This window comes from Mobula hypostoma, chromosome 28 (assembly GCF_963921235.1).
Source record: "Mobula hypostoma chromosome 28, sMobHyp1.1, whole genome shotgun sequence".
In the NCBI taxonomy this organism is placed as follows: Eukaryota; Metazoa; Chordata; class Chondrichthyes; order Myliobatiformes; family Myliobatidae; genus Mobula; species Mobula hypostoma.
This window is the reverse complement of record NC_086124.1, coordinates 20,916,952-20,935,014: the sequence shown is the minus strand read 5'-3', so window position 1 is coordinate 20,935,014 and position 18,063 is coordinate 20,916,952. Positions and strand designations below refer to the sequence as shown.

The 18,063-nt window shown below is 50.7% G+C and overlaps 1 protein-coding gene across 1 annotated transcript in view; it reads right to left on the bottom strand.

The window, feature by feature from the left end:
- Window positions 1-429: 429 nt before the first annotated feature.
- Window positions 430-18,063, bottom strand: part of ccnq (cyclin Q) — an 18,060-nt gene continuing 426 nt past the window's right edge. Inside the window, exons 2-5 of the mRNA XM_063035046.1 lie at window positions 11,665-11,848; window positions 5,507-5,639; window positions 2,788-3,015; window positions 430-956 (exon numbers count right to left, since the gene is read on the bottom strand). Coding sequence (XP_062891116.1) covers window positions 870-956; window positions 2,788-3,015; window positions 5,507-5,639; window positions 11,665-11,848 — 632 coding nt within the window. The 3' untranslated portion in view covers window positions 430-869. The remainder of the gene's footprint in view (window positions 957-2,787; window positions 3,016-5,506; window positions 5,640-11,664; window positions 11,849-18,063) is intronic.

Sequence of the window (18,063 nt, the reverse complement as noted above, 5' to 3'; positions counted from 1 at the left end):
CTTCACTCCCTCCTCACTGAACCCCCACATCGCTTCACTCCCTCCTCACTGAACCCCCACAATGCTTCACTCCCTCCTCACTGAACCCCCACAATGCTTCACTCCCTCCTCACTGAACCCCAACTCTTCACTCCCTCCTCACTGAACCCCAACACTTCACTTCTCCTCACTGAACCCCGACAACACTTCACTCCCTCCTCACTGAACCCCCACATCGCTTCACTCCCTCCTCACTGAACCCCCACATCGCTTCACTCCCACCTCACTGAACCCCCACATCGCTTCGCTCTCTCACTGAACCCCCACATCGCTTCACTCCCTCCTCACTGAACCCCCACATCGCTTCACTCCCACCTCACTGAACCCCAACTCTTCACTCCCTCCTCACTGTCCCCCAACAGTGCTGTGCTCCCCCCTCACTGACAAACAATGGTATTGTGCATGAAGAAATTTAATCATGTTACAAACATATGGCCATCTCTCCACACACACACGCACAAACGCGCACACTCACACGTGCACACAGGCAGACACAAACGCGTGCAAACACACACAGACACAAACCATGCACGCACACACAGAGACAGAAACAGAGGCACGCATGCACCCTGTCCACATGCCACAGAGGTGGTAACTGGGCAACACTGCTCCCCGTGCCCCAGCTTGCACCCCCACCCTCCCCAGTGTCCCGCCCTCAACCTCTGGCATCCAGCTGCCGGCTGGAACCATCACTCGGGGGGTAGGGGGGGTCAGGAATTCTGCCCGAGCCCAGAGTCGCCGGTGACCGAGGCACCGTGTCACGGCACGGCGCGGTGAGACAGCTCCAGTTCAGAGGGTGGGTGTGCCTCACCCACCGAATGCCCCCTCCTTCAGAGCTTGGCGTCCATCTCATAGATGTCCACGATCTCGGCGATAATGCTGTGGATGATGTCCCGGGAGATTCCATCGCTGAGGACCTGACGGGGAAGAGAGAATGGCTCCTGTTAATGTCCCCTTAACCCGCAGCGGGGGGGCAGTGACGGGGTATCTCTGTGCTGTGGGAGGGGCAGAGAGGAGAGATTGAGCTGAGGGAGGGACGGTGAGCAGAGATTGTGTTGGGGGAGGGGAGGTGAAGAGGGATTGTGTTGAGGGAGGGGAGGTGAGGAGAGATTGTGTTGAGGGAGGGGAGGTGAGGAGAGATTGTGTTGAGGGAGGGGAGGTGAGGAGGGATTGTCTTGAGGGAGGGGAGGTGAGCAGAGATTGTGTTGAGGGAGGGGAAGTGAGGAGGGATTGTGTTGAGGGAGGGGCGGTGAGGAGAGATTGTGTTGAGGGAGAGGCGGCGAGGAGAGATTGTGCTGAGGGAGGGGCGTTGAGGAGAGATTGTGTTGAGGGAGGAGAGATTGCGTTGGATGGGCATTGAGAAGAGATTGTGTTGAGGGAGGGGCGGTGAGGAGAGATTGTGTTGAGGGAGGGGCGGTGAGGAGAGATTGTGTTGAGGAAGGGGCGGTGAGGAGAGATTGTGTTAAGGGAGGGGAGGTGAGGAGAGGTTGTGTTGAGGGAGGGCGGTGAGGAGAGATTGTGTTAAGGGAGGGGAGGTGAGGAGAGGTTGTGTTAAGGGAGGGGAGGTGAGGAGAGGTTGTGTTGAGGGAGGGGCGGTGAGGAGAGATTGTGTTGAGGGAGGGGAGGTGAGAAGAGATTATATTGAGGGAGGGGCGGTGAGGAGAGATTGTGTTGAGGGAGGGGCGGTGAGGAGAGATTGTGTTGAGGGTGGGGAGGTGAGGACAGATTGTGTTAAGGGAGGGGAGGTGAGGAGAGATTGTGTTGAGGGAGAGGCAGCGAGGAGAGATTGTGCTGAGGGAGGGACGTTGAGGAGAGTTTGTGTTGAGGGTGGGGCGGTGAGGAGAGTTTGTGCTGAGGGAGGGGCGTTGAGGAGAGATTGTGCTGAGGGAGGAGAGATTGCGTTGGAGGGGCATTGAGGAGAGATTGTGTTGAGGGAGGGGCGGTGAGGAGAGATTGTGTTGAGGGAAAGGCGGTGAGGAGAGATTGAGCTGAGGGAGGGACGGTGAGGAGAGATTGTGTTGGGGGAGGGGAGGTGAAGAGCGATTGTGTTGAGGGAGGGGAGGTGAGGAGAGATTGTGTTGAGGGAGGGGAGGTGAGGAGGGATTGTCTTGAGGGAGGGGAGGTGAGGAGAGATTGTGTTGAGGGAGGGGAGGTGAGGAGGGATTGTGTTGAGGGAGGGACGGTGAGGAGAGATTGTGTTAAGGGAGGGGAGGTGAGGAGAGGTTGTGTAGAGGGAGGGCGGTGAGGAGAGATTGTGTTGAGGGAGGGGCGGTGAGGAGAGATTGTGCTGAGGGAGGGGCGTTGAGGAGAGATTGTGCTGAGGGAGGAGAGATTGCATTGGAGGGGCATTGAGGAGAGATTGTGTTGAGGGAGGGGCATTGAGGAGAGATTGTGTTGAGGGAGGGGCATTGAGGAGAGATTGTGTTGAGGGAGGGGCGGTGAGGAGAGATTGTGCTGCGGGAGGGGCGGTGAGGAGGGAGCGCTGTGGGGCGAGGAGACGAGGAGGGAGAGCCTCGCTGTGGGAGGAGTGGTAAGGAGGTTGTGCCGAGGGAGTGTCAGTGAGGTGGAACGCTGCTGGTCAGAGTGAAGCCCTGCGGGGGTGCAGTGAGATAGGAACACAGCTCTGCGGGAGGGGGCAGCTAATGAGGCGGGGGGAGGGATCTCCACACTGCAGGAGGGGAGGCAAGGAGGGAACGCCGCTCTGCTGGGGGGGGGGGGAGTAGAAGGTGGGCGGACCCTGGAACGCACCTCCCACCACAGCCTCTTGGCGGTGGCCTCCCCGGGCACCTCCAGCCCGTAGCAGTGCAGAGCAAAGTAGAGAACGGCCACGGCGATGTGCTGGGGTTTGTGGCGCAGGCAGAGGTTGCCGTGGTAACTGTCCCTCAGCAGAGCCCAGGCCGTCACCGCCACCGGCGTCCTCTCCCACGTATGCTGGTTCATCCAGCACTTCAGGGTGACCAAGTAGTGGAGCAGGTACTAGAGAGACAGAGAGAGAGAGATAGCAGAAACACCCCAGGCGGACTTCAAAGCTCCATTTAACTTCATCAGCAGCAAATGTACACTGAGCGGGTACTTTAAAAAAATTTTATTCATTTACTGGATTTGGGCCCCAATCCTAGTTGCCCTTGAGAAGGAGGTGATGAGCTGCCTTCTTGAACCACTGCAGTCCCTGAGGTGTAGGTACACCCGCAGTGCTGTTAGGGAGGGAATTCCATGATTTTGACCCACCGGTAATGGACGGCGATATGTTTCCAAGTCAGGATGGTGAGTGACTTGGAGAGGGATCTCCAAGTGGTGGTGTTCCCAGGTATCTCCTATTCCCGTCCTTCTAGATGGTGGTGGTCGTGGGTCTGGAAGGTGCTGCCTTGGGAACATTGGTGTGCTGTTGCAGTGCATCTCGTAGACAGTACACACTGCTGCAATTGTTCATCGATGGTGGGGGAATTGGATGCTTGTGGAAGGTGTGACAGGGTCCTGAATTACCCCTATGAACTGTGCTCAATTACCCCTATGGACTGTGCTTTTGAAAAGAGAGAGTTGTTTGACACTGATACCTTGTTTTGAAAAGAGAGAGAAAGAAAGAGAGAGAGAGAGAGAGATGAAGATTGCTCACAGGTTGTTTCTGCTTTCTTCAAGGACATCGCCTGCTTCTACATTTCTTACACAGAGAAAGGAAGGAGCTATTTGAGAGACAGTTGATATTCAGCACAGCAAGATAAAATAGGTGGTCAGATGGTAGACCTCAGGTACATGTTTTGGACACTGAATGAGCTTTGTTGTGCCCGCAGAAAACGTGAGTTTTCTGGAGGATCGATCAGGCAGATCGATCAGTAGCTCTTGCAGTGAAGAGAAAAGGCAGTGACCGGTGGGGAGTTGTCCATGTGTCCACCCTTGCCTGGGTGATATCTCCACCACAGAAAACCGGTCTCCTTCGTGTGTTCACAGTCGGTGACTTTTAAAGGATTTCGGAGGACAACGAGAAGATCGACGACAACAGCTCATCTGAAGACTCAAATCTCTCCCTCTCTCTCTCTCCATCACTACTCAACTCAATACCACGAACTGAACTGAACTTTACTCATCATCGTAAGACTGTATCTTTTTAACCCCTAGACTTAAGGAAGCTTGATTTTTCACATGTATTTCCACATTTACTGATATATTTACTTATATATATATATAATCATTGCTAATCTGTTTGATTTATCTACATTTAAATAAATGTTACTAACGTAGTTACTAATAAATATTATTAGTTAATAGCAATACTGGACTCCGAAGTGTTTTCTATTTCTGCTGGTTCTTTAACCCGTCACGGGGTATGTGACAAAGGGGTACCAATCAAGTGGGCTGCCTAGTACCGGATGGTGTCGAGCTTCTTGAGTGTTGATGGAGCTTCACTCACCCAGGCAAGTGGCGAGTATTCCATTACACTCCTGACCTGAGCCTTGTAGATGGTGGACACGCTTTGGGTAGTCAGGAGGTGAGTTACAAGCTGCAGGATTCCTAGCCTTTGACCTGCTCTGGTAGCCACGGTGTCTATAAGACTAGACCAGTTCAGTTTCCTGTCAATGGTAACCCACAGGATGTTGATAGGGGATTCAGTGATGGTGATGGCACTGAATGTCAAGGGACGATTGCCTGGCACTTACGTGGCTCGAATATTACTTGCCACTTGTTATCCCAAGCCTGGATATTGTCCAGGTCCTGCTGCATTTGGGTATGAACTGCTTCACTATCTGAGGAGCTACGAATGGTGCAGAACTTCCTGTACCTAATAAAGTGGCCGCTGAGTGTATGTTTGTGATTTCTGCTGCTGTGGCCCATCCACTTTAAAGTTTGATGTGTTGTGCGTTTGGAGATGCTCCTCTGCACACCACTGTTGTAACGCGTGGCTAATTGAGTTACAGTCGCCTTCCTGTCAGCTTGAACCAGTCTGGCCATTCTCCTCTGACCTCTCTCAGTAATGAGGTGCTTTCACCCACAGAACTGTCGCTCACTGGATGTTTTGTTTTTTTCACACCCTTCTCTGTAACCTCTAGAGACTGCTGTGCGTAAAAATCCCAGGAGATCAGCAGTTTCTGAGATACTCAAACCACCCCATATGGCACCAACAATCATTCCACGGTCAATGTCACATTTCCTTCCCCATTCTGATGTTTGGTCTGAACCTCTTGACCACGTCGGCATGCTTTTACTCACTGAGTTGCTGCCACGTGATTGGCTGACTAGATATATACACTAACAAGCAGGTGTATCTAATTAAAGTGGGCCACTGACGGTACGTTGTTTGTGTGTGTGTGTGTGTGTGTGTGTGTGTTATGCGATCCAGGTTCTGGGAAAACCAAACACGGAATGGGACAGCCGGATGCAGAGTGGCTGGGAAAATTAAACCCACCCGATTACTGTACGCGCGCAGGAGAGCGCCGGCCCAGGGGAGAGCTGAGCAGGCCGCGGGGTTCCTCACCTTGTGTGGATGCTGGAAGGAGACCTGGAAGTTCAAAAGCCTCAGCATGAGAAGTTCGCACTGAATCAGGCTGTCCCGCAGGTCCCAGAAGGTGCTGTCCAGCTCCAGGGGCTCCATGTGGGGATTCAGGTACCTGACGGACACACGGATGATAGATTAGAGAGTGCCTGACTGTATTTCTATGTAATCACTTACACGGTCGTTCGTTTTGTGCTGTATCGTTTGACGTGGACAATCACGGTCTTTTCCAGGACCGTGATTGTTCTTGGCAAATTTTTCTACAGGAGAGTGACTTTCCATTGCTTTCTTCTGGGCAGTGTCTTTACAGGACAGGAGACCCCGGCCATTATCAATACTCTTTAGAGATTGCCTGCCTGGCGTCAGTGGTCACGTAACTAGGACTTGCGATGTTCACCAGCAGCTCGTACGACCATCCACCACCCGCTCCCAGGCTTCATGTGACTCTGATCGGGGGGCTAAGCAGGTGCTACACCTTGCCCAAGGGTGACCTGCAGGCTAGTGGAGGGAAGGAGCGCCTTACGCCTTTGGTAGAGACCGATCTCCACCCCGCCACCCAATATACATACACAGTACTGTGCAAAAGTCTTAGGCACATGTATATAGCTCGGGTGCCTAAGACTTTTGCACAGTACTGTAGTAATTTTATGTATTGCACTGTACTGCTGCCACAAACAAAAACAAATTTCTTGACATAATGAGTGATGATAAACCTGATCCTGATCTGGAGCTCTATTGTGGACTGAGAGTGGGAAGGGGGCAGGGAGAAGGGAATCATGGTTGGGAAAGGGGGAAGGGAGAGGGAAGGGAGCAGGAAGCACCAGAGAGACATTCTGTAAAAATCAATAAACCAATTGTTTGGGATCGAATGATTTGACTGGTATCTCAGGGCTGGGTGTGTCTGCACCCACGCCAAACCCCGCCAACTCCTTCTCTGCCACCTGTCCCACACCCCTCTCGCGGCGCTCCAGCCTCGCCATTCCCAGCATCCTTTGCTCCCGCTAGATTTACAAACTCGCTCTCTGCTTCACGTTGACAAATACAGTACTGTGCAAACGTCTTAGGCTCCTAAGCAAGTGCGTATCTACGGAAAATAGTGCCTATGGCAAGCACTGAAATTGCGCACTCCCCCTCCCCATCCAAACATCTGACACCCATCTTTTAGATAACTTTACCATAATATCAACTCAAAAATACAAGTCAAGCTCGTTAATCTTTTAATTAACAAATTATGGCACTACATGAAAATTTTAACTGCACCTTCCTTGCTTTCACTGATGCAAATTGGTCTGGGATGTGATCAAAATCAGTTCTTTCAGTTTCTTCTCTTTCTACACTCAGCAGAGCAAGGTCACAGAGTCTGCCTTGACCCATGGAGGCTCTCAAATACGAAAGTATTAGTTTTAACTTGCTGAATGATCTCTCACAGCTGGCGATGGAAATTGCGATGGTTAGCATTATCTGAATAGCAATGCGAAGATTGGGGAAGACACTGTCATCTCCATACTGAACAATAAATTCAAGAAGTTCTTCAGATCTTGATATTTTCACGTTGACCTGCCTTGACAGTAACATTCTGCAATCCAAAATTTCTTCATATAGCTGCTGTCCATCAACATCAGAGCTGTACAATTGGCCCAAATTTTCACACTTCTTCTTTAGGTCGTTACTGTCAGCACCGTAACAGACTCCCTCGACATCGAGAAGGAACCCAAACTTGGTGCCAGTGTTGTGCAAATGAGCGAACCTTTCATCCATTTCTCTGTGAAGATGGTCAAGTGTTCCCTTCATGACTCTTTCCATTTCCTCCTTAGCTGTGAACCCAGCGTCTCTCGAGTTCTCATCAGCCATTCGTTTCTTTCGTCTCTGACGTCTTTCAACTTCGATATTCCATTCCTGACAGAGACCGACTCCTTCTTCGAGTGACTCACTGACCAACACTTCTCTTTCATCATAAAAACGATCTCGGAGGGCTTTCAAATCCAGGGCAGCATCGTGGAAGTTCATGCTAGGATCCTGTAGCCTCTTTTGAATACGGTCAATGCGAATAAGTACTTTGTTCCAAAATCCTAGCAAAATCAGAAAATCGTAACTCAACATGGAGTTGTACAGCTGCCTTGTGTCACTTCTTGTTTTACTGGTCTTGTTTTCATTGTCTATCATGTCCTGGAGAACTTGAAGTATCTCCTCAAGGTGCTTGTTGATGGGCTTCACTGCTTCTGTCCTTGCACTCCACCTGGTTTCGGACTCTGACTTAACAACCACAGGCATGGCATTTTTGAGTTTTTCCCAGCGCTGTGTTGAACGAGAGAAAAACACGTAGAGAGCTTCGATGGTTCCAAAAAACCCTGTGACCATCATTGTATATCCTGCTTGGCTGTATGTACACCCACCAAGTTGAGTGAGTGATTGTCGCAATTCACAGACACTGCCAGGTTGTTATTCTCACTGACTCTTTGATGAACACCACTTCTGTGTCCAGCCATCACAGCAGCGTTGTCATAGCAATCTTGTAGCTCCATTTTGTCCTTCTCTAGCTGTTTCAAGATGTCTTCAACTAAGCTCTCAGCATCCTTCTGGCTTATCTGGATAAAACCAAGGAAGGACTCTCTAACACGGCCTGTTTTCCTCTCAAAATCAACTTCCACAAACCTCACTACTTGACATCTGCTCACGGTGTGCCTGATCAGGAGTTGAGTCGAATATGAGACCATAGTACTTGGCTTTACAACTGCTTCTCAGTAAACTCTGGCAAACAGTGGATGCCATCATGTGGATGAATTCGTTCTGGACACCCGGTGAAAGATAAGACGTGGATCCAGGATGACTTTCCAAATGAGTGAGGTGTTCTTTTATGACAGGGTCAAAGATGGCCAGTAGTTTCAGTAAGCCAAGGAAATTTTCCACATCGGAGTCATCATCTAGCTGAAGTGACTCCCTGTGTCCTTGCAAAGCCAGGTTCTGAGTCGCAAGGGATTTTATGCAGTGAAGGATTCTCGTCAAGATATCACGCCACTTCTGCTTTTCCTTCTCAATCTGTGACTGAAATACCGCGTCAATAACTCCTCTGTTTCCAGCTAAATTTCTTTCCATTTCTTTCCACTGTGTGAAGCATTCCCTATGATTCTTGGCATTTTCATGAACACTAATCCTTTCAGGTGCTTTCCACTGGTTGAATCCACTTTCCTGTTCCAATGAGGATTGATGGTCTGACTGGGAATAGAGATGACAACAGACACAAAATGCAGACCTTTTAGAAGGGGAATAGACCAGCCATGAGTGAGTCACTTCCTCACCATGACCATTTCCCAATTTCCTCTTGAACCAAGTTTTGTTCATTGAGCGGTTATTTGTTGGTAGGAAAGGCCCCTCACTGTTCTGGAAATACTTCAAACCCAGCTTTATTATTTCTGTTCTCAACGCATCAGGTAGAATTTCTTTTTCAGTATCCTTGTCAAACTTCGGAAGTCCAACGTCATGCTGTTCAATTACCTCTGGTCTGAGAGTTCCAGGCTCTTTGACACCATCCAGTTCACTAGGTTCAGTGTCACCAGGTTCACTGTTGTCAGGTAAAATCTCAACAATAAACTCAACATCACCACCACCACCACCGTCTTCCCCTCCTGTCATGTCCACGTTCTCTGTGGCAGCTTCACTCTTAATCTCATCATACTCAGATTTATCTGACCTGACTTCCTCCTCAGCCTGTGACGCATTTGTACATGATCCACCTTTGGATTCTAACAAACTTGTAGCAGGTGCAGGCGACTCCATGGAATGTGTCGAACTGCTTGTTGCGGGCTTTTCAAAGAAGGGCCTGAAGAACTTGCTCGACTTCTTGGCTTCCTCCACCTCCGACTTTCATCTCTTCCGTCCTTCAGCTCCACTTTCCTTCTTTGTGAAGAAACGTTTCATTGTCTTCTTACACAATGCTCTGAAATAAGGCCATCCTAGTGCTTCTCCTCCATGATAATCAAACAGATATCATACATCTGAAGAAAATTCCTTTTTCGCAATCCGAGGACGGCTTGTCTGACTTTAATAGAAACTGCTCAGTGACGCCCAGGGCACGTGCCACACCTGTCATACCTTAGATACGCCATTGTGCCTAAGACTTTTGCACAGTGCTCTGTGTCAGTGATAATAGACCTGAGTCAGATCAGTTGACAGTAAGTTTTCTAGGAAATGTGGGATTAGCCATTGTGCATTTTTCTGGAAATAAATAAAGTTGGTGTTTTGAGCTGAGACTTGGCCCAAAGGGTTAACTGTTTATTCCTCTCCATAGATGCTGCCTGACCTCCTGACTTCCTAAAGCATCTTGTGTTGCTTGGATGGATTTCTAGCATCTGCAGAATCGCTCGTGTGTATTTTTCTAGAAGCTTCCTAGTTACTCCGCAGCAAGTATCCCAACTCTAGAATATCGCCATTTCATTGGCTACATGTTACCAAGGCAACTTGTTATTTTTTTAAAAGAGTGTTAGATTTTGTCAAAGAACCACAACTTTGCTGTTCTTTCTCCTTTGTTTGCCCTTTACTTTTGCAGCACCTAATAAATGGACGTAAGCAACAAGATTCATGCATCTTCACCTTCTGTGTCTGACCCCGGGAGTGTGTGATGGGACGGTGTGGAGGGAGTTTCACTCTGTGTCTGACCCCGGGAGTGTGTGATGGGACGGTGTGGAGGGAGTTTCACTCTGTGTCTGACCCCGGGAGTGTGTGATGGGACGGTGTGGAGGGAGTTTCACTCTGTGTCTGACCCCGGGAGTGTGTGATGGGACGGTGTGGAGGGAGTTTCACTCTGTGTCTGACCCCGGGAGTGTGTGATGGGACGGTGTGGAGGGAGCTTCACTCTGTGTCTGACTCCGGGAGTGTGTGATGGGACGGTGTGGAGGGAGCTTCACTCTGTGTCTGACCCCGGGAGTGTGTGATGGGACGGTGTGGAGGGAGCTTCACTCTGTGCCTGACCCTTTGTTTTACAAAATTTCTTTTATTACAAATTTGGTGCTATACAGTATATACAAAACAGTGACTAACAGGTCCCGGAACGCCTCTACGGTCGTCGTGGACTGCACGTGTTCCTTTTCAATATTTCCTCGGGCACGAACATATCCCCTAAACATTGCCAGGCAGTCTGCCTGGGCAGATTCTCCTGCCACCTGTTTTCAAGACCCACGGATGGCAGTTTTCGCCAGCCCCAGGAGCAAGTTGACAAGGACATCCTCATCCCTCTGTGCCCCCCTCCTTACCATATATAAATAGGGTGGGACTGAAATGCGACCAGAAGGCGAGAAGCAGCCCACGCAAATATGCAAAAAGGGGCTGCAGCCTCGCACACTCCATGTACATGTGGTACACGGTCTCCTCCAGCCCGCAGAAGTGACACGCAGCTGGGAGATCCGTGTACAGACTAAAGAATTTATTACAGGGTACCGCTCTGTCCAGCCCCTCCAGCCGAGATCCCCCAGGTGCATGGGAAGAACCCCCTTGTAAAGGGACTTCCACTGGGGACCCCCCTCACCTCCAGGTGGAAAGACCGCCCACCATGGCGTGTCGGGACGGTGGACAAGGGCAAGGAAGCGGAGGGTGTGGAGCAGCAGCCCATAGAGGTACCTCCTACTACACCGCCGAACAGGATTGTGGGTGTCGAGGAGAGACGGCTCAAGTTGTGTGGACTCGGCTCCCGGGTAAGGCTGCGGGGCCTGGGCCCGACGAGCAGCTCAGCCTGAGTCGATCCACACACCCGAACCGCACTGACATCCGTTGGGGCAGGGCAAGGGTCGGCCAGGACTCCACTCTCTGCCAGAGGAGGGAATTCCCGGCCTAAGGCAACCATGTTCCAGATTCTCAGTAGGTCCTGATAGAAGCCGGGCAGACTCCGCAAAGCAGCACGGCTGACGCCCGCCGGTGGTAGCTGCATATTTTCGTGAAGGCAGCAGCCCCTCCGGAGGAAGAATGTTGCCAACACGTGCCACCTGGGAGGGTGCTCGGCGTACAGGAATCTCTGCAGCAGAGTCCTGAGGCGGAGAGCGGCCAGTCATGTGCGTACACACACCAGCGACTGTCCGTGCCCTCCCACTGTGTCTGACCCTGGGAGTGTGTGACAGAATGACAGAATGGAACAATTGGGAGGGGAGACTGACCTGTGACACACGTTGATGATGTCCCGAGCTCGGACGTGCTGCTCCTCCACCTTGCCAGCGAGGTAGAGGGCCGCCATGGCTACCAGGTAGGGGTCGTAGCTGCCCAGCGAAGTCCGGTTGAAGAACTTGTGGTAGATGGTGCACGCGGATGCCAGCGGCACTGAACGCATCCCCAACTTGATCCCTGCGGACACACGTGAGCTCGGTCAGGGAAGCCCGAAACAGGCCATTCGACCCATCGTGTTTGTGCAAACCGCGGTAGCCGTCTGTCTGCGTGAGGTCCATATCCCTGCATTCCCTGGCTGTTTAATGTGCCGGTCAAACAGCCCCCAGCACCACCCCTGACATCACATTCCAGGCACCACCACTCTCTGTGGGAGAGAAAACCCTGCCCCACACATCTTCTTTAAACATCCCCCTCTCAATTTAATGCACGGCCTCTAATTTTAAACATTTCAATCCTGTATTGGAATTGGTTAATCATTGTCACAGGCACGGAGATAAAAGTGAAGATCCTGCCTTGCATACTGTTCATACAGATCAGATCGGCACGCAGAGCATTGAGGTAGAACAAGGTAAAACAATAACAGAATGCAGAATAAAGTCTCACAGCTACAGAGAAGTGCAGTGCAGGTAAGTGATAAGGTGTACGTTTATAACGAGATAGGTTGTGAGGTCAAGAACCCATCATAGGAGGTCTGTTACAGCGGGGTAGAAGCTGTCCCTGATCCTGGTGGGACGGGCTCTTGGGCTTTTGTATCCTCTGCCCGATGGGAGAGGGGAGAAGGGAGAATGTCTGAGGAGGGTGGGTGGAGTCCTTGCTTTACTGAGCCAGAGAGAAGTGCAGGCAGAGTCCATGGAGGGCATGAATGTCTGCCCCCATCTCCGCCTCTCATAATCTTGTAAACCTCTACCAGGTCTCTCCACAGTCTGAACCGCTCCATCTTCTTAAGGCTCACACTCTCTCGGGAGAGCAGAGCTGTGGAATCTGCCCCCTCCACCTCCAATCCTGGTGAACCTCTCCTGTGCCCTCGCCAAAGCCTGCACATCCTCCCTGTGATTGGGTCGGGGTTGGGAGGGGGTTAACCAGAACTGTACGCAACACTCCAGGTGTTACCTGCCCAGAGCTTTACACAGCTGCACTGTGACCTCTCGACTCTTGTACTCAACTGATTACGGCAAGTATTTCGTACACCTTCACACCGTTACGCGGACTACCGAGACAGAAGACCCTGACCGCAAGCAAGCATGTTAACTATTGGTCTTCAAACAAACACTCAATCGAACAAGTACTTTACTAAGTGACTCCAAAGTTACAAAACTGTAGCACTCAATAACACTCCTAACTCAAAGCAGGTACTTCATTAAGTCTACAACTACAAAACTGAACAGTCAACAAACAGGTGCTTGTCTAGGTGTGCACACGAGCCCACCTTCCTGCAGCACACTTCCCCAAGGGTCCAACACCAGTCGCAGCTCAGTCTGAAGGGGAGCTCCTACCGAGAAGGGACACCGGGTCTCGCGCACTTACCCCCCTGCGCTGCCCCAAACCGGAAGCCGGTGTCATGGCATGAAAACCGGCCAACGGGAGAGAGCTGCCACATCCTCCCAACGGGCCAATCGGTCACTGGCACAGCCGAAGCGGTTTGCAACCGGCCGGTAAGTTAACCCATCACGTTACACCTCCCCATCTGCTCGCGCAGCACGTTCAGGGAGCTGTAGGCTTTGTGTGTAGTTTTTCATCGAGTCAGTTGCGTTTCCCTGGAGGTCATAGGAGGGTCCCGAGTATGACTCCGCGAATAAATGGCTGATTGTAGGAAGCGCAATTGAAGGCTCTGGGCCTTTACCTGCTGGAATTGCGAAGAATGAAGGGGGGGGGGTACCTCACTGAAACCTATCGACTGCTGATCAGGAGTTCCCAGCCTGGGTTTCACAGACACCTTGCTTAATGACATAAAGAAGGTTGGGAAGCCCAGGCCGAGATGGAGTGGATGTGGAGAGGATGTTTCCTATGGTGGGGGAGGGTGCGTAGCCTCAGAACAGAGAGACGTCCATTTAGAACAGCGATGAGGAGGAATTTCTTCAGCCAGAGGGTGATGAATCTGTGGAGGCCAAGTCATTGGGTGTATTTAAGGCAGAAGCTGGGTGTTTAATGTAGAAAGGCGTGGACAGAGTGGATGTGGCAAAGTTATTTCCCATGATGGGGGAGTCTAGTACGAGAGGGCATGACTTAAGGATTGAAGGGCGCCCATTCAGAACAGAAATGCGAAGAAATTTTTTTAGCCAGAGGGTGGTGAATCTATGGAATTTGTTGCCACAGGCGGCAGTGGAGGCCAAGTCATTGGGTGTATTTAAGGCAGAGATTGATAGGTATCTGAGTAGCCAGGGCATCCAAGGTTATGCTGAGAAGGCGGGGGAGTGGGACTAAATGGGAGAATGGATCAGCTCATGATAAAATGGCGGAGCAGACTCGATGGGCCGAACGACCAACTTCTACTCCTTTGCCTTATGGTCTTATGGTTGGTCGGGGCACGGGAAAGGTTATGGGGAGAAAGCAGGAGATTGGGGCTGAGAGGGAGAAGGTATCAGCCATGATGAAATGGCGAAGGAGATGGGCTGAATGGCCTAATTCTGTTCCTATGGTCTGCTTTGTTCTATGGTGGATGCCAACAAGAAAATGAATCTCAGGCTACATATATGAACTTTGATAATAAATTTACTTTGAACTATGGACTTGGACTGCAAGATCCCTCTGTGTTCTGCCTTTGCTGGACACTGTCCTCTGACATTTGGCCTAACGTGCTGTACCTCACACTTGTCCAGTTTAACCTCCACCTGCCATTTCTCTGCCCACATTTCCATCTCACCAACCTCCCTTGGCCACGTTTCTCACCGCCCACCGCACCAGCGGCTTTTGCGTCCACCACACAAAGTTAACGAATTTATTTCAATTTAGTCATGGACAGAGACACTCAAGCAGCCATTATATTAGGTGGTCCTGCTCATTAATGCAAATATCTAATCAGCCAATCCTGCGGCAGCAACTCAATGCATGAAAGCACGCCGATGTGGCCAAGAGGTTCAGTTGTTGCTCAGACCAAACATCAGAATCGGGGAAGAAATGTGATATGGGTGACTGTGGAATGATTGTTGGTGCCAGATGGGGTAGTGTGAGTATCTCAGAAACTGCTGATCTCCTGGGATTTTCACGCACAGCAGTCTCTAGCGTTCACAGATAATGGTGCGAAAACAAAATCCAGTGAGAGGCTGTTCTGTGGGTGAAAACGCCTTGTTAATGAGACAGAGGTCAGAGAAGAATGGCCAGACTGGTTCAAGCTGAGAAGAAGGCAACAGTAATTCAAATAACCATACGTTATAACAGTGGTGAGCAGAAGAGCATCTCTAAATGCACAACCTTGAAGTGCATGGACTACAGCAGCAGGAGACTGCACCGGGTACAACTCCTGTACTTAATAAAGTGGCCAGTGAGGCAACCTTCCTCTCTATCCACAACACTGGCAACTTTCTGTGTCACCTGCAAACTTTACTAATTTATTTAAATCATTTCTCTATCTATACCAGAAGGTTGAAAGTAAATTTTGTTATCAAAGTACATATATGTTTTGGTCAGTTTTGGTCCCCTAATCTGAGGAAAGACATCTTTGCCATAGAGGGAGTACAAAGAAGGTTCACCAGATTGATTCCTGGGATGGCAGGACTTTCATATGAAGAAAGACTGGATGAACTGGGCTTGTACTCGTTGGAATTTAGAAGATTGAGGGGGGATCTGATTGAAACGTATAAGATCCTAAAGGGATTGGACAGGCTAGATGCAGGAAGATTGTTCCCGATGTTGGGGAAGTCCAGAACGAGGGGTCACAGTTTGAGGATAGAGGGGAAGCCTTTTAGGACCGAGATTAGGAAAAACTTCTTCACACAGAGCGTGGTGAATCTGTGGAATTCTCTGCCACAGGAAACAGTTGAGGCCAGTTCATTGGCTATGTTTAAGAGGGAGTTAGATATGGCCCTTGTGGCTACGGGGGTCAGGGGGTATGGAGGGAAGGCTGGGGCGGGGTTCTGAGTTGGATGATCAGCCATGATCATAATAAATGGCGGTGCAGGCTCGAAGGGCCGAATGGCCTACTCCTGCACCTATTTTCTATGTTTCTATATACAACCCTGCTCCTGACAAGCTACATCTCTGTCTGGTCTGGGAGCAGCTGAGCATTGGACCAGAAGTCCCTACGAAGGACTGTAAGAACGGCCGAGAGGATCACAGGGGTCTCCCTACCATCCATAGGGGACACTTATCATGAGCGCTGCATACGTAGGGCCCTTATTGTTATTAAGGATCCCACCCATCCATCCAGCATCCTCTTTGACTTCCTACCATCGGGCAGGAGACTCTGATGCATAAAGACAAGACGGTCAGGATAGGATGAGAAACAGTTTCTTACCTCAGGCCATTAGGCTTCTGAACTCCCTGTCGCATCGCATTTGAAGAGTCACAGGTTAATCTGTTCAGTACCATACAGTATTTAATCTGTGCTCTTTACTGTGTTTATCTATGCATAATTAATCTATAGATTTTATCCTTACTTTCCTATATTACTATGTGTTATACGTGTGTTATGTGTTCTATGTGCTTTACACCCTGGTTCGGAGAAACGTCTCGTTTGATGGTGTACATGTATATAGTTAAATGACAAGAAACCTGACTTGATGATTCATTTTCCAGTGGACATAGTCACCTAATCTATAGAACGGTAACTATCACCCGATCAATGAAAGATCAACCAGAGTGCAGAAGACAACAAACTGTGCAAATATGGATATAAATAAATAGCAATAAATAACGAGAACATGAGATAGTGAGATAAAGAGTCCTTAAAGTGAGATCATTGATTGTGGGAGCATCTCAATGGATGGGCAAGTGATGGGCCCTTTTAATCACGAGCCTGATGGTTGAGGGGCAGTAACTGCTCCTGGACTTGATGGCAGCAGCGGGAAGAGGACACGGGCCTGGATGGTGAGGATCTCTGACGATGGAGGCTGCTTTCCTACGACAGCGTCTCAGGTAGATGTGCCCAACGGAGGGCTTTACCTGTGAGGTTCTGGGCCCAACAGAGGTCCTGCCACTGGTCACGGACACAGTAGCTGGGTGTCACGGTAGGGTAGCGGTTAGCATGACGCCATTGCAGTTTGGGGCATCGGAGTTCACTGTTCAATCCCGGCATCCTCTCCAAGGAGTCTGTACGACCCCCTTTGAACTCTCATCTACAAGCCCTCTGGTATGAGACTTTCCGGACCTGGGAGGCAGATACCAACCATCTACTCCATTTGGAGTAGATGGTGTGGAGGTGGGGGGGAGAGAGAGAGATGGGAGGGAGAGGGAAGTGGATGATAGAGAGAGAGAGAAAAAGAGAAAGAGAGAAAGAGAGAGAGAAAGAGAGAGAGAGATAGAGAGAGAGAGAGACAGAGACAGACAGACGCCACAGTAGTGTCGTGGTTACCATGACGCCATTACAGCTCGGGGAGCTGGAGCTCAGAGTTCAATCCCAGCATCATCCTCTGCAGGAAAGTCTGTACTCCCTCCCCGTGCAATGTGAGGGTTCCCACCGGGTGCTCCGGTTTCCTCCCTCTGTTCAAAGATGCACCGGTTAGCAAATTAATTGATCGTTGTAAATTGTCCCGCGATTAGGTTCGGGCAGAGTTTCCCAGTAATGGTATTGGTCCATAGTATAAAAAAGGTTGGGAACCCCTGGTTTAGCTTTCAATCGGGGGTTACGGGGGGGGGCGGGGGTAGCTTCAAGGGCCTATTCCGCACTGTGTCTCCATAAAATAACACTCCTCCATCCAAATCCGTGCAGGAGCTTTGTCCAAAGATTTCCTGAGGAAGGTGATGAGGCATGATTACGGAGAGAGGGGTGGGAAGGAAAGAGGGAGAGAGGGGTGGGAAGGAAAGAGGGAGAGAGGGGTGGGAAGGAAAGAGGGAGAGAGGGGTGGGAAGGAGGGGGGAGGGGTGGGAAGGAAGGAGGGAGGGAGGGAGGGGGGAGGGGTGGGAAGGAGGGGGGCGAGAGGGGTGGGAAGGAGGGAGGGGGTAGGGGGAGGGGGGGAAGGAAAGAGGGAGAGAGGGGTGGGAAGGAAAGAGGGAGAGAGGGGTGGGAAGGAGGGGGGAGGGGTGGGAAGGAAGGAGGGAGGGAGGGAGGGGGGAGGGGTGGGAAGGAGGGGGGCGAGAGGGGTGGGAAGGAGGGAGGGGGTAGGGGGAGGGGGGGAAGGAAAGAGGGAGAGAGGGGTGGGAAGGAAAGAGGGAGAGAGGGGTGGGAAGGAAAGAGGGAGAGAGGGGTGGGAAGGAGGGGAGGAGGGGTGGGAAGGAAGGAGGGAGGGAGGGGGGAGGGG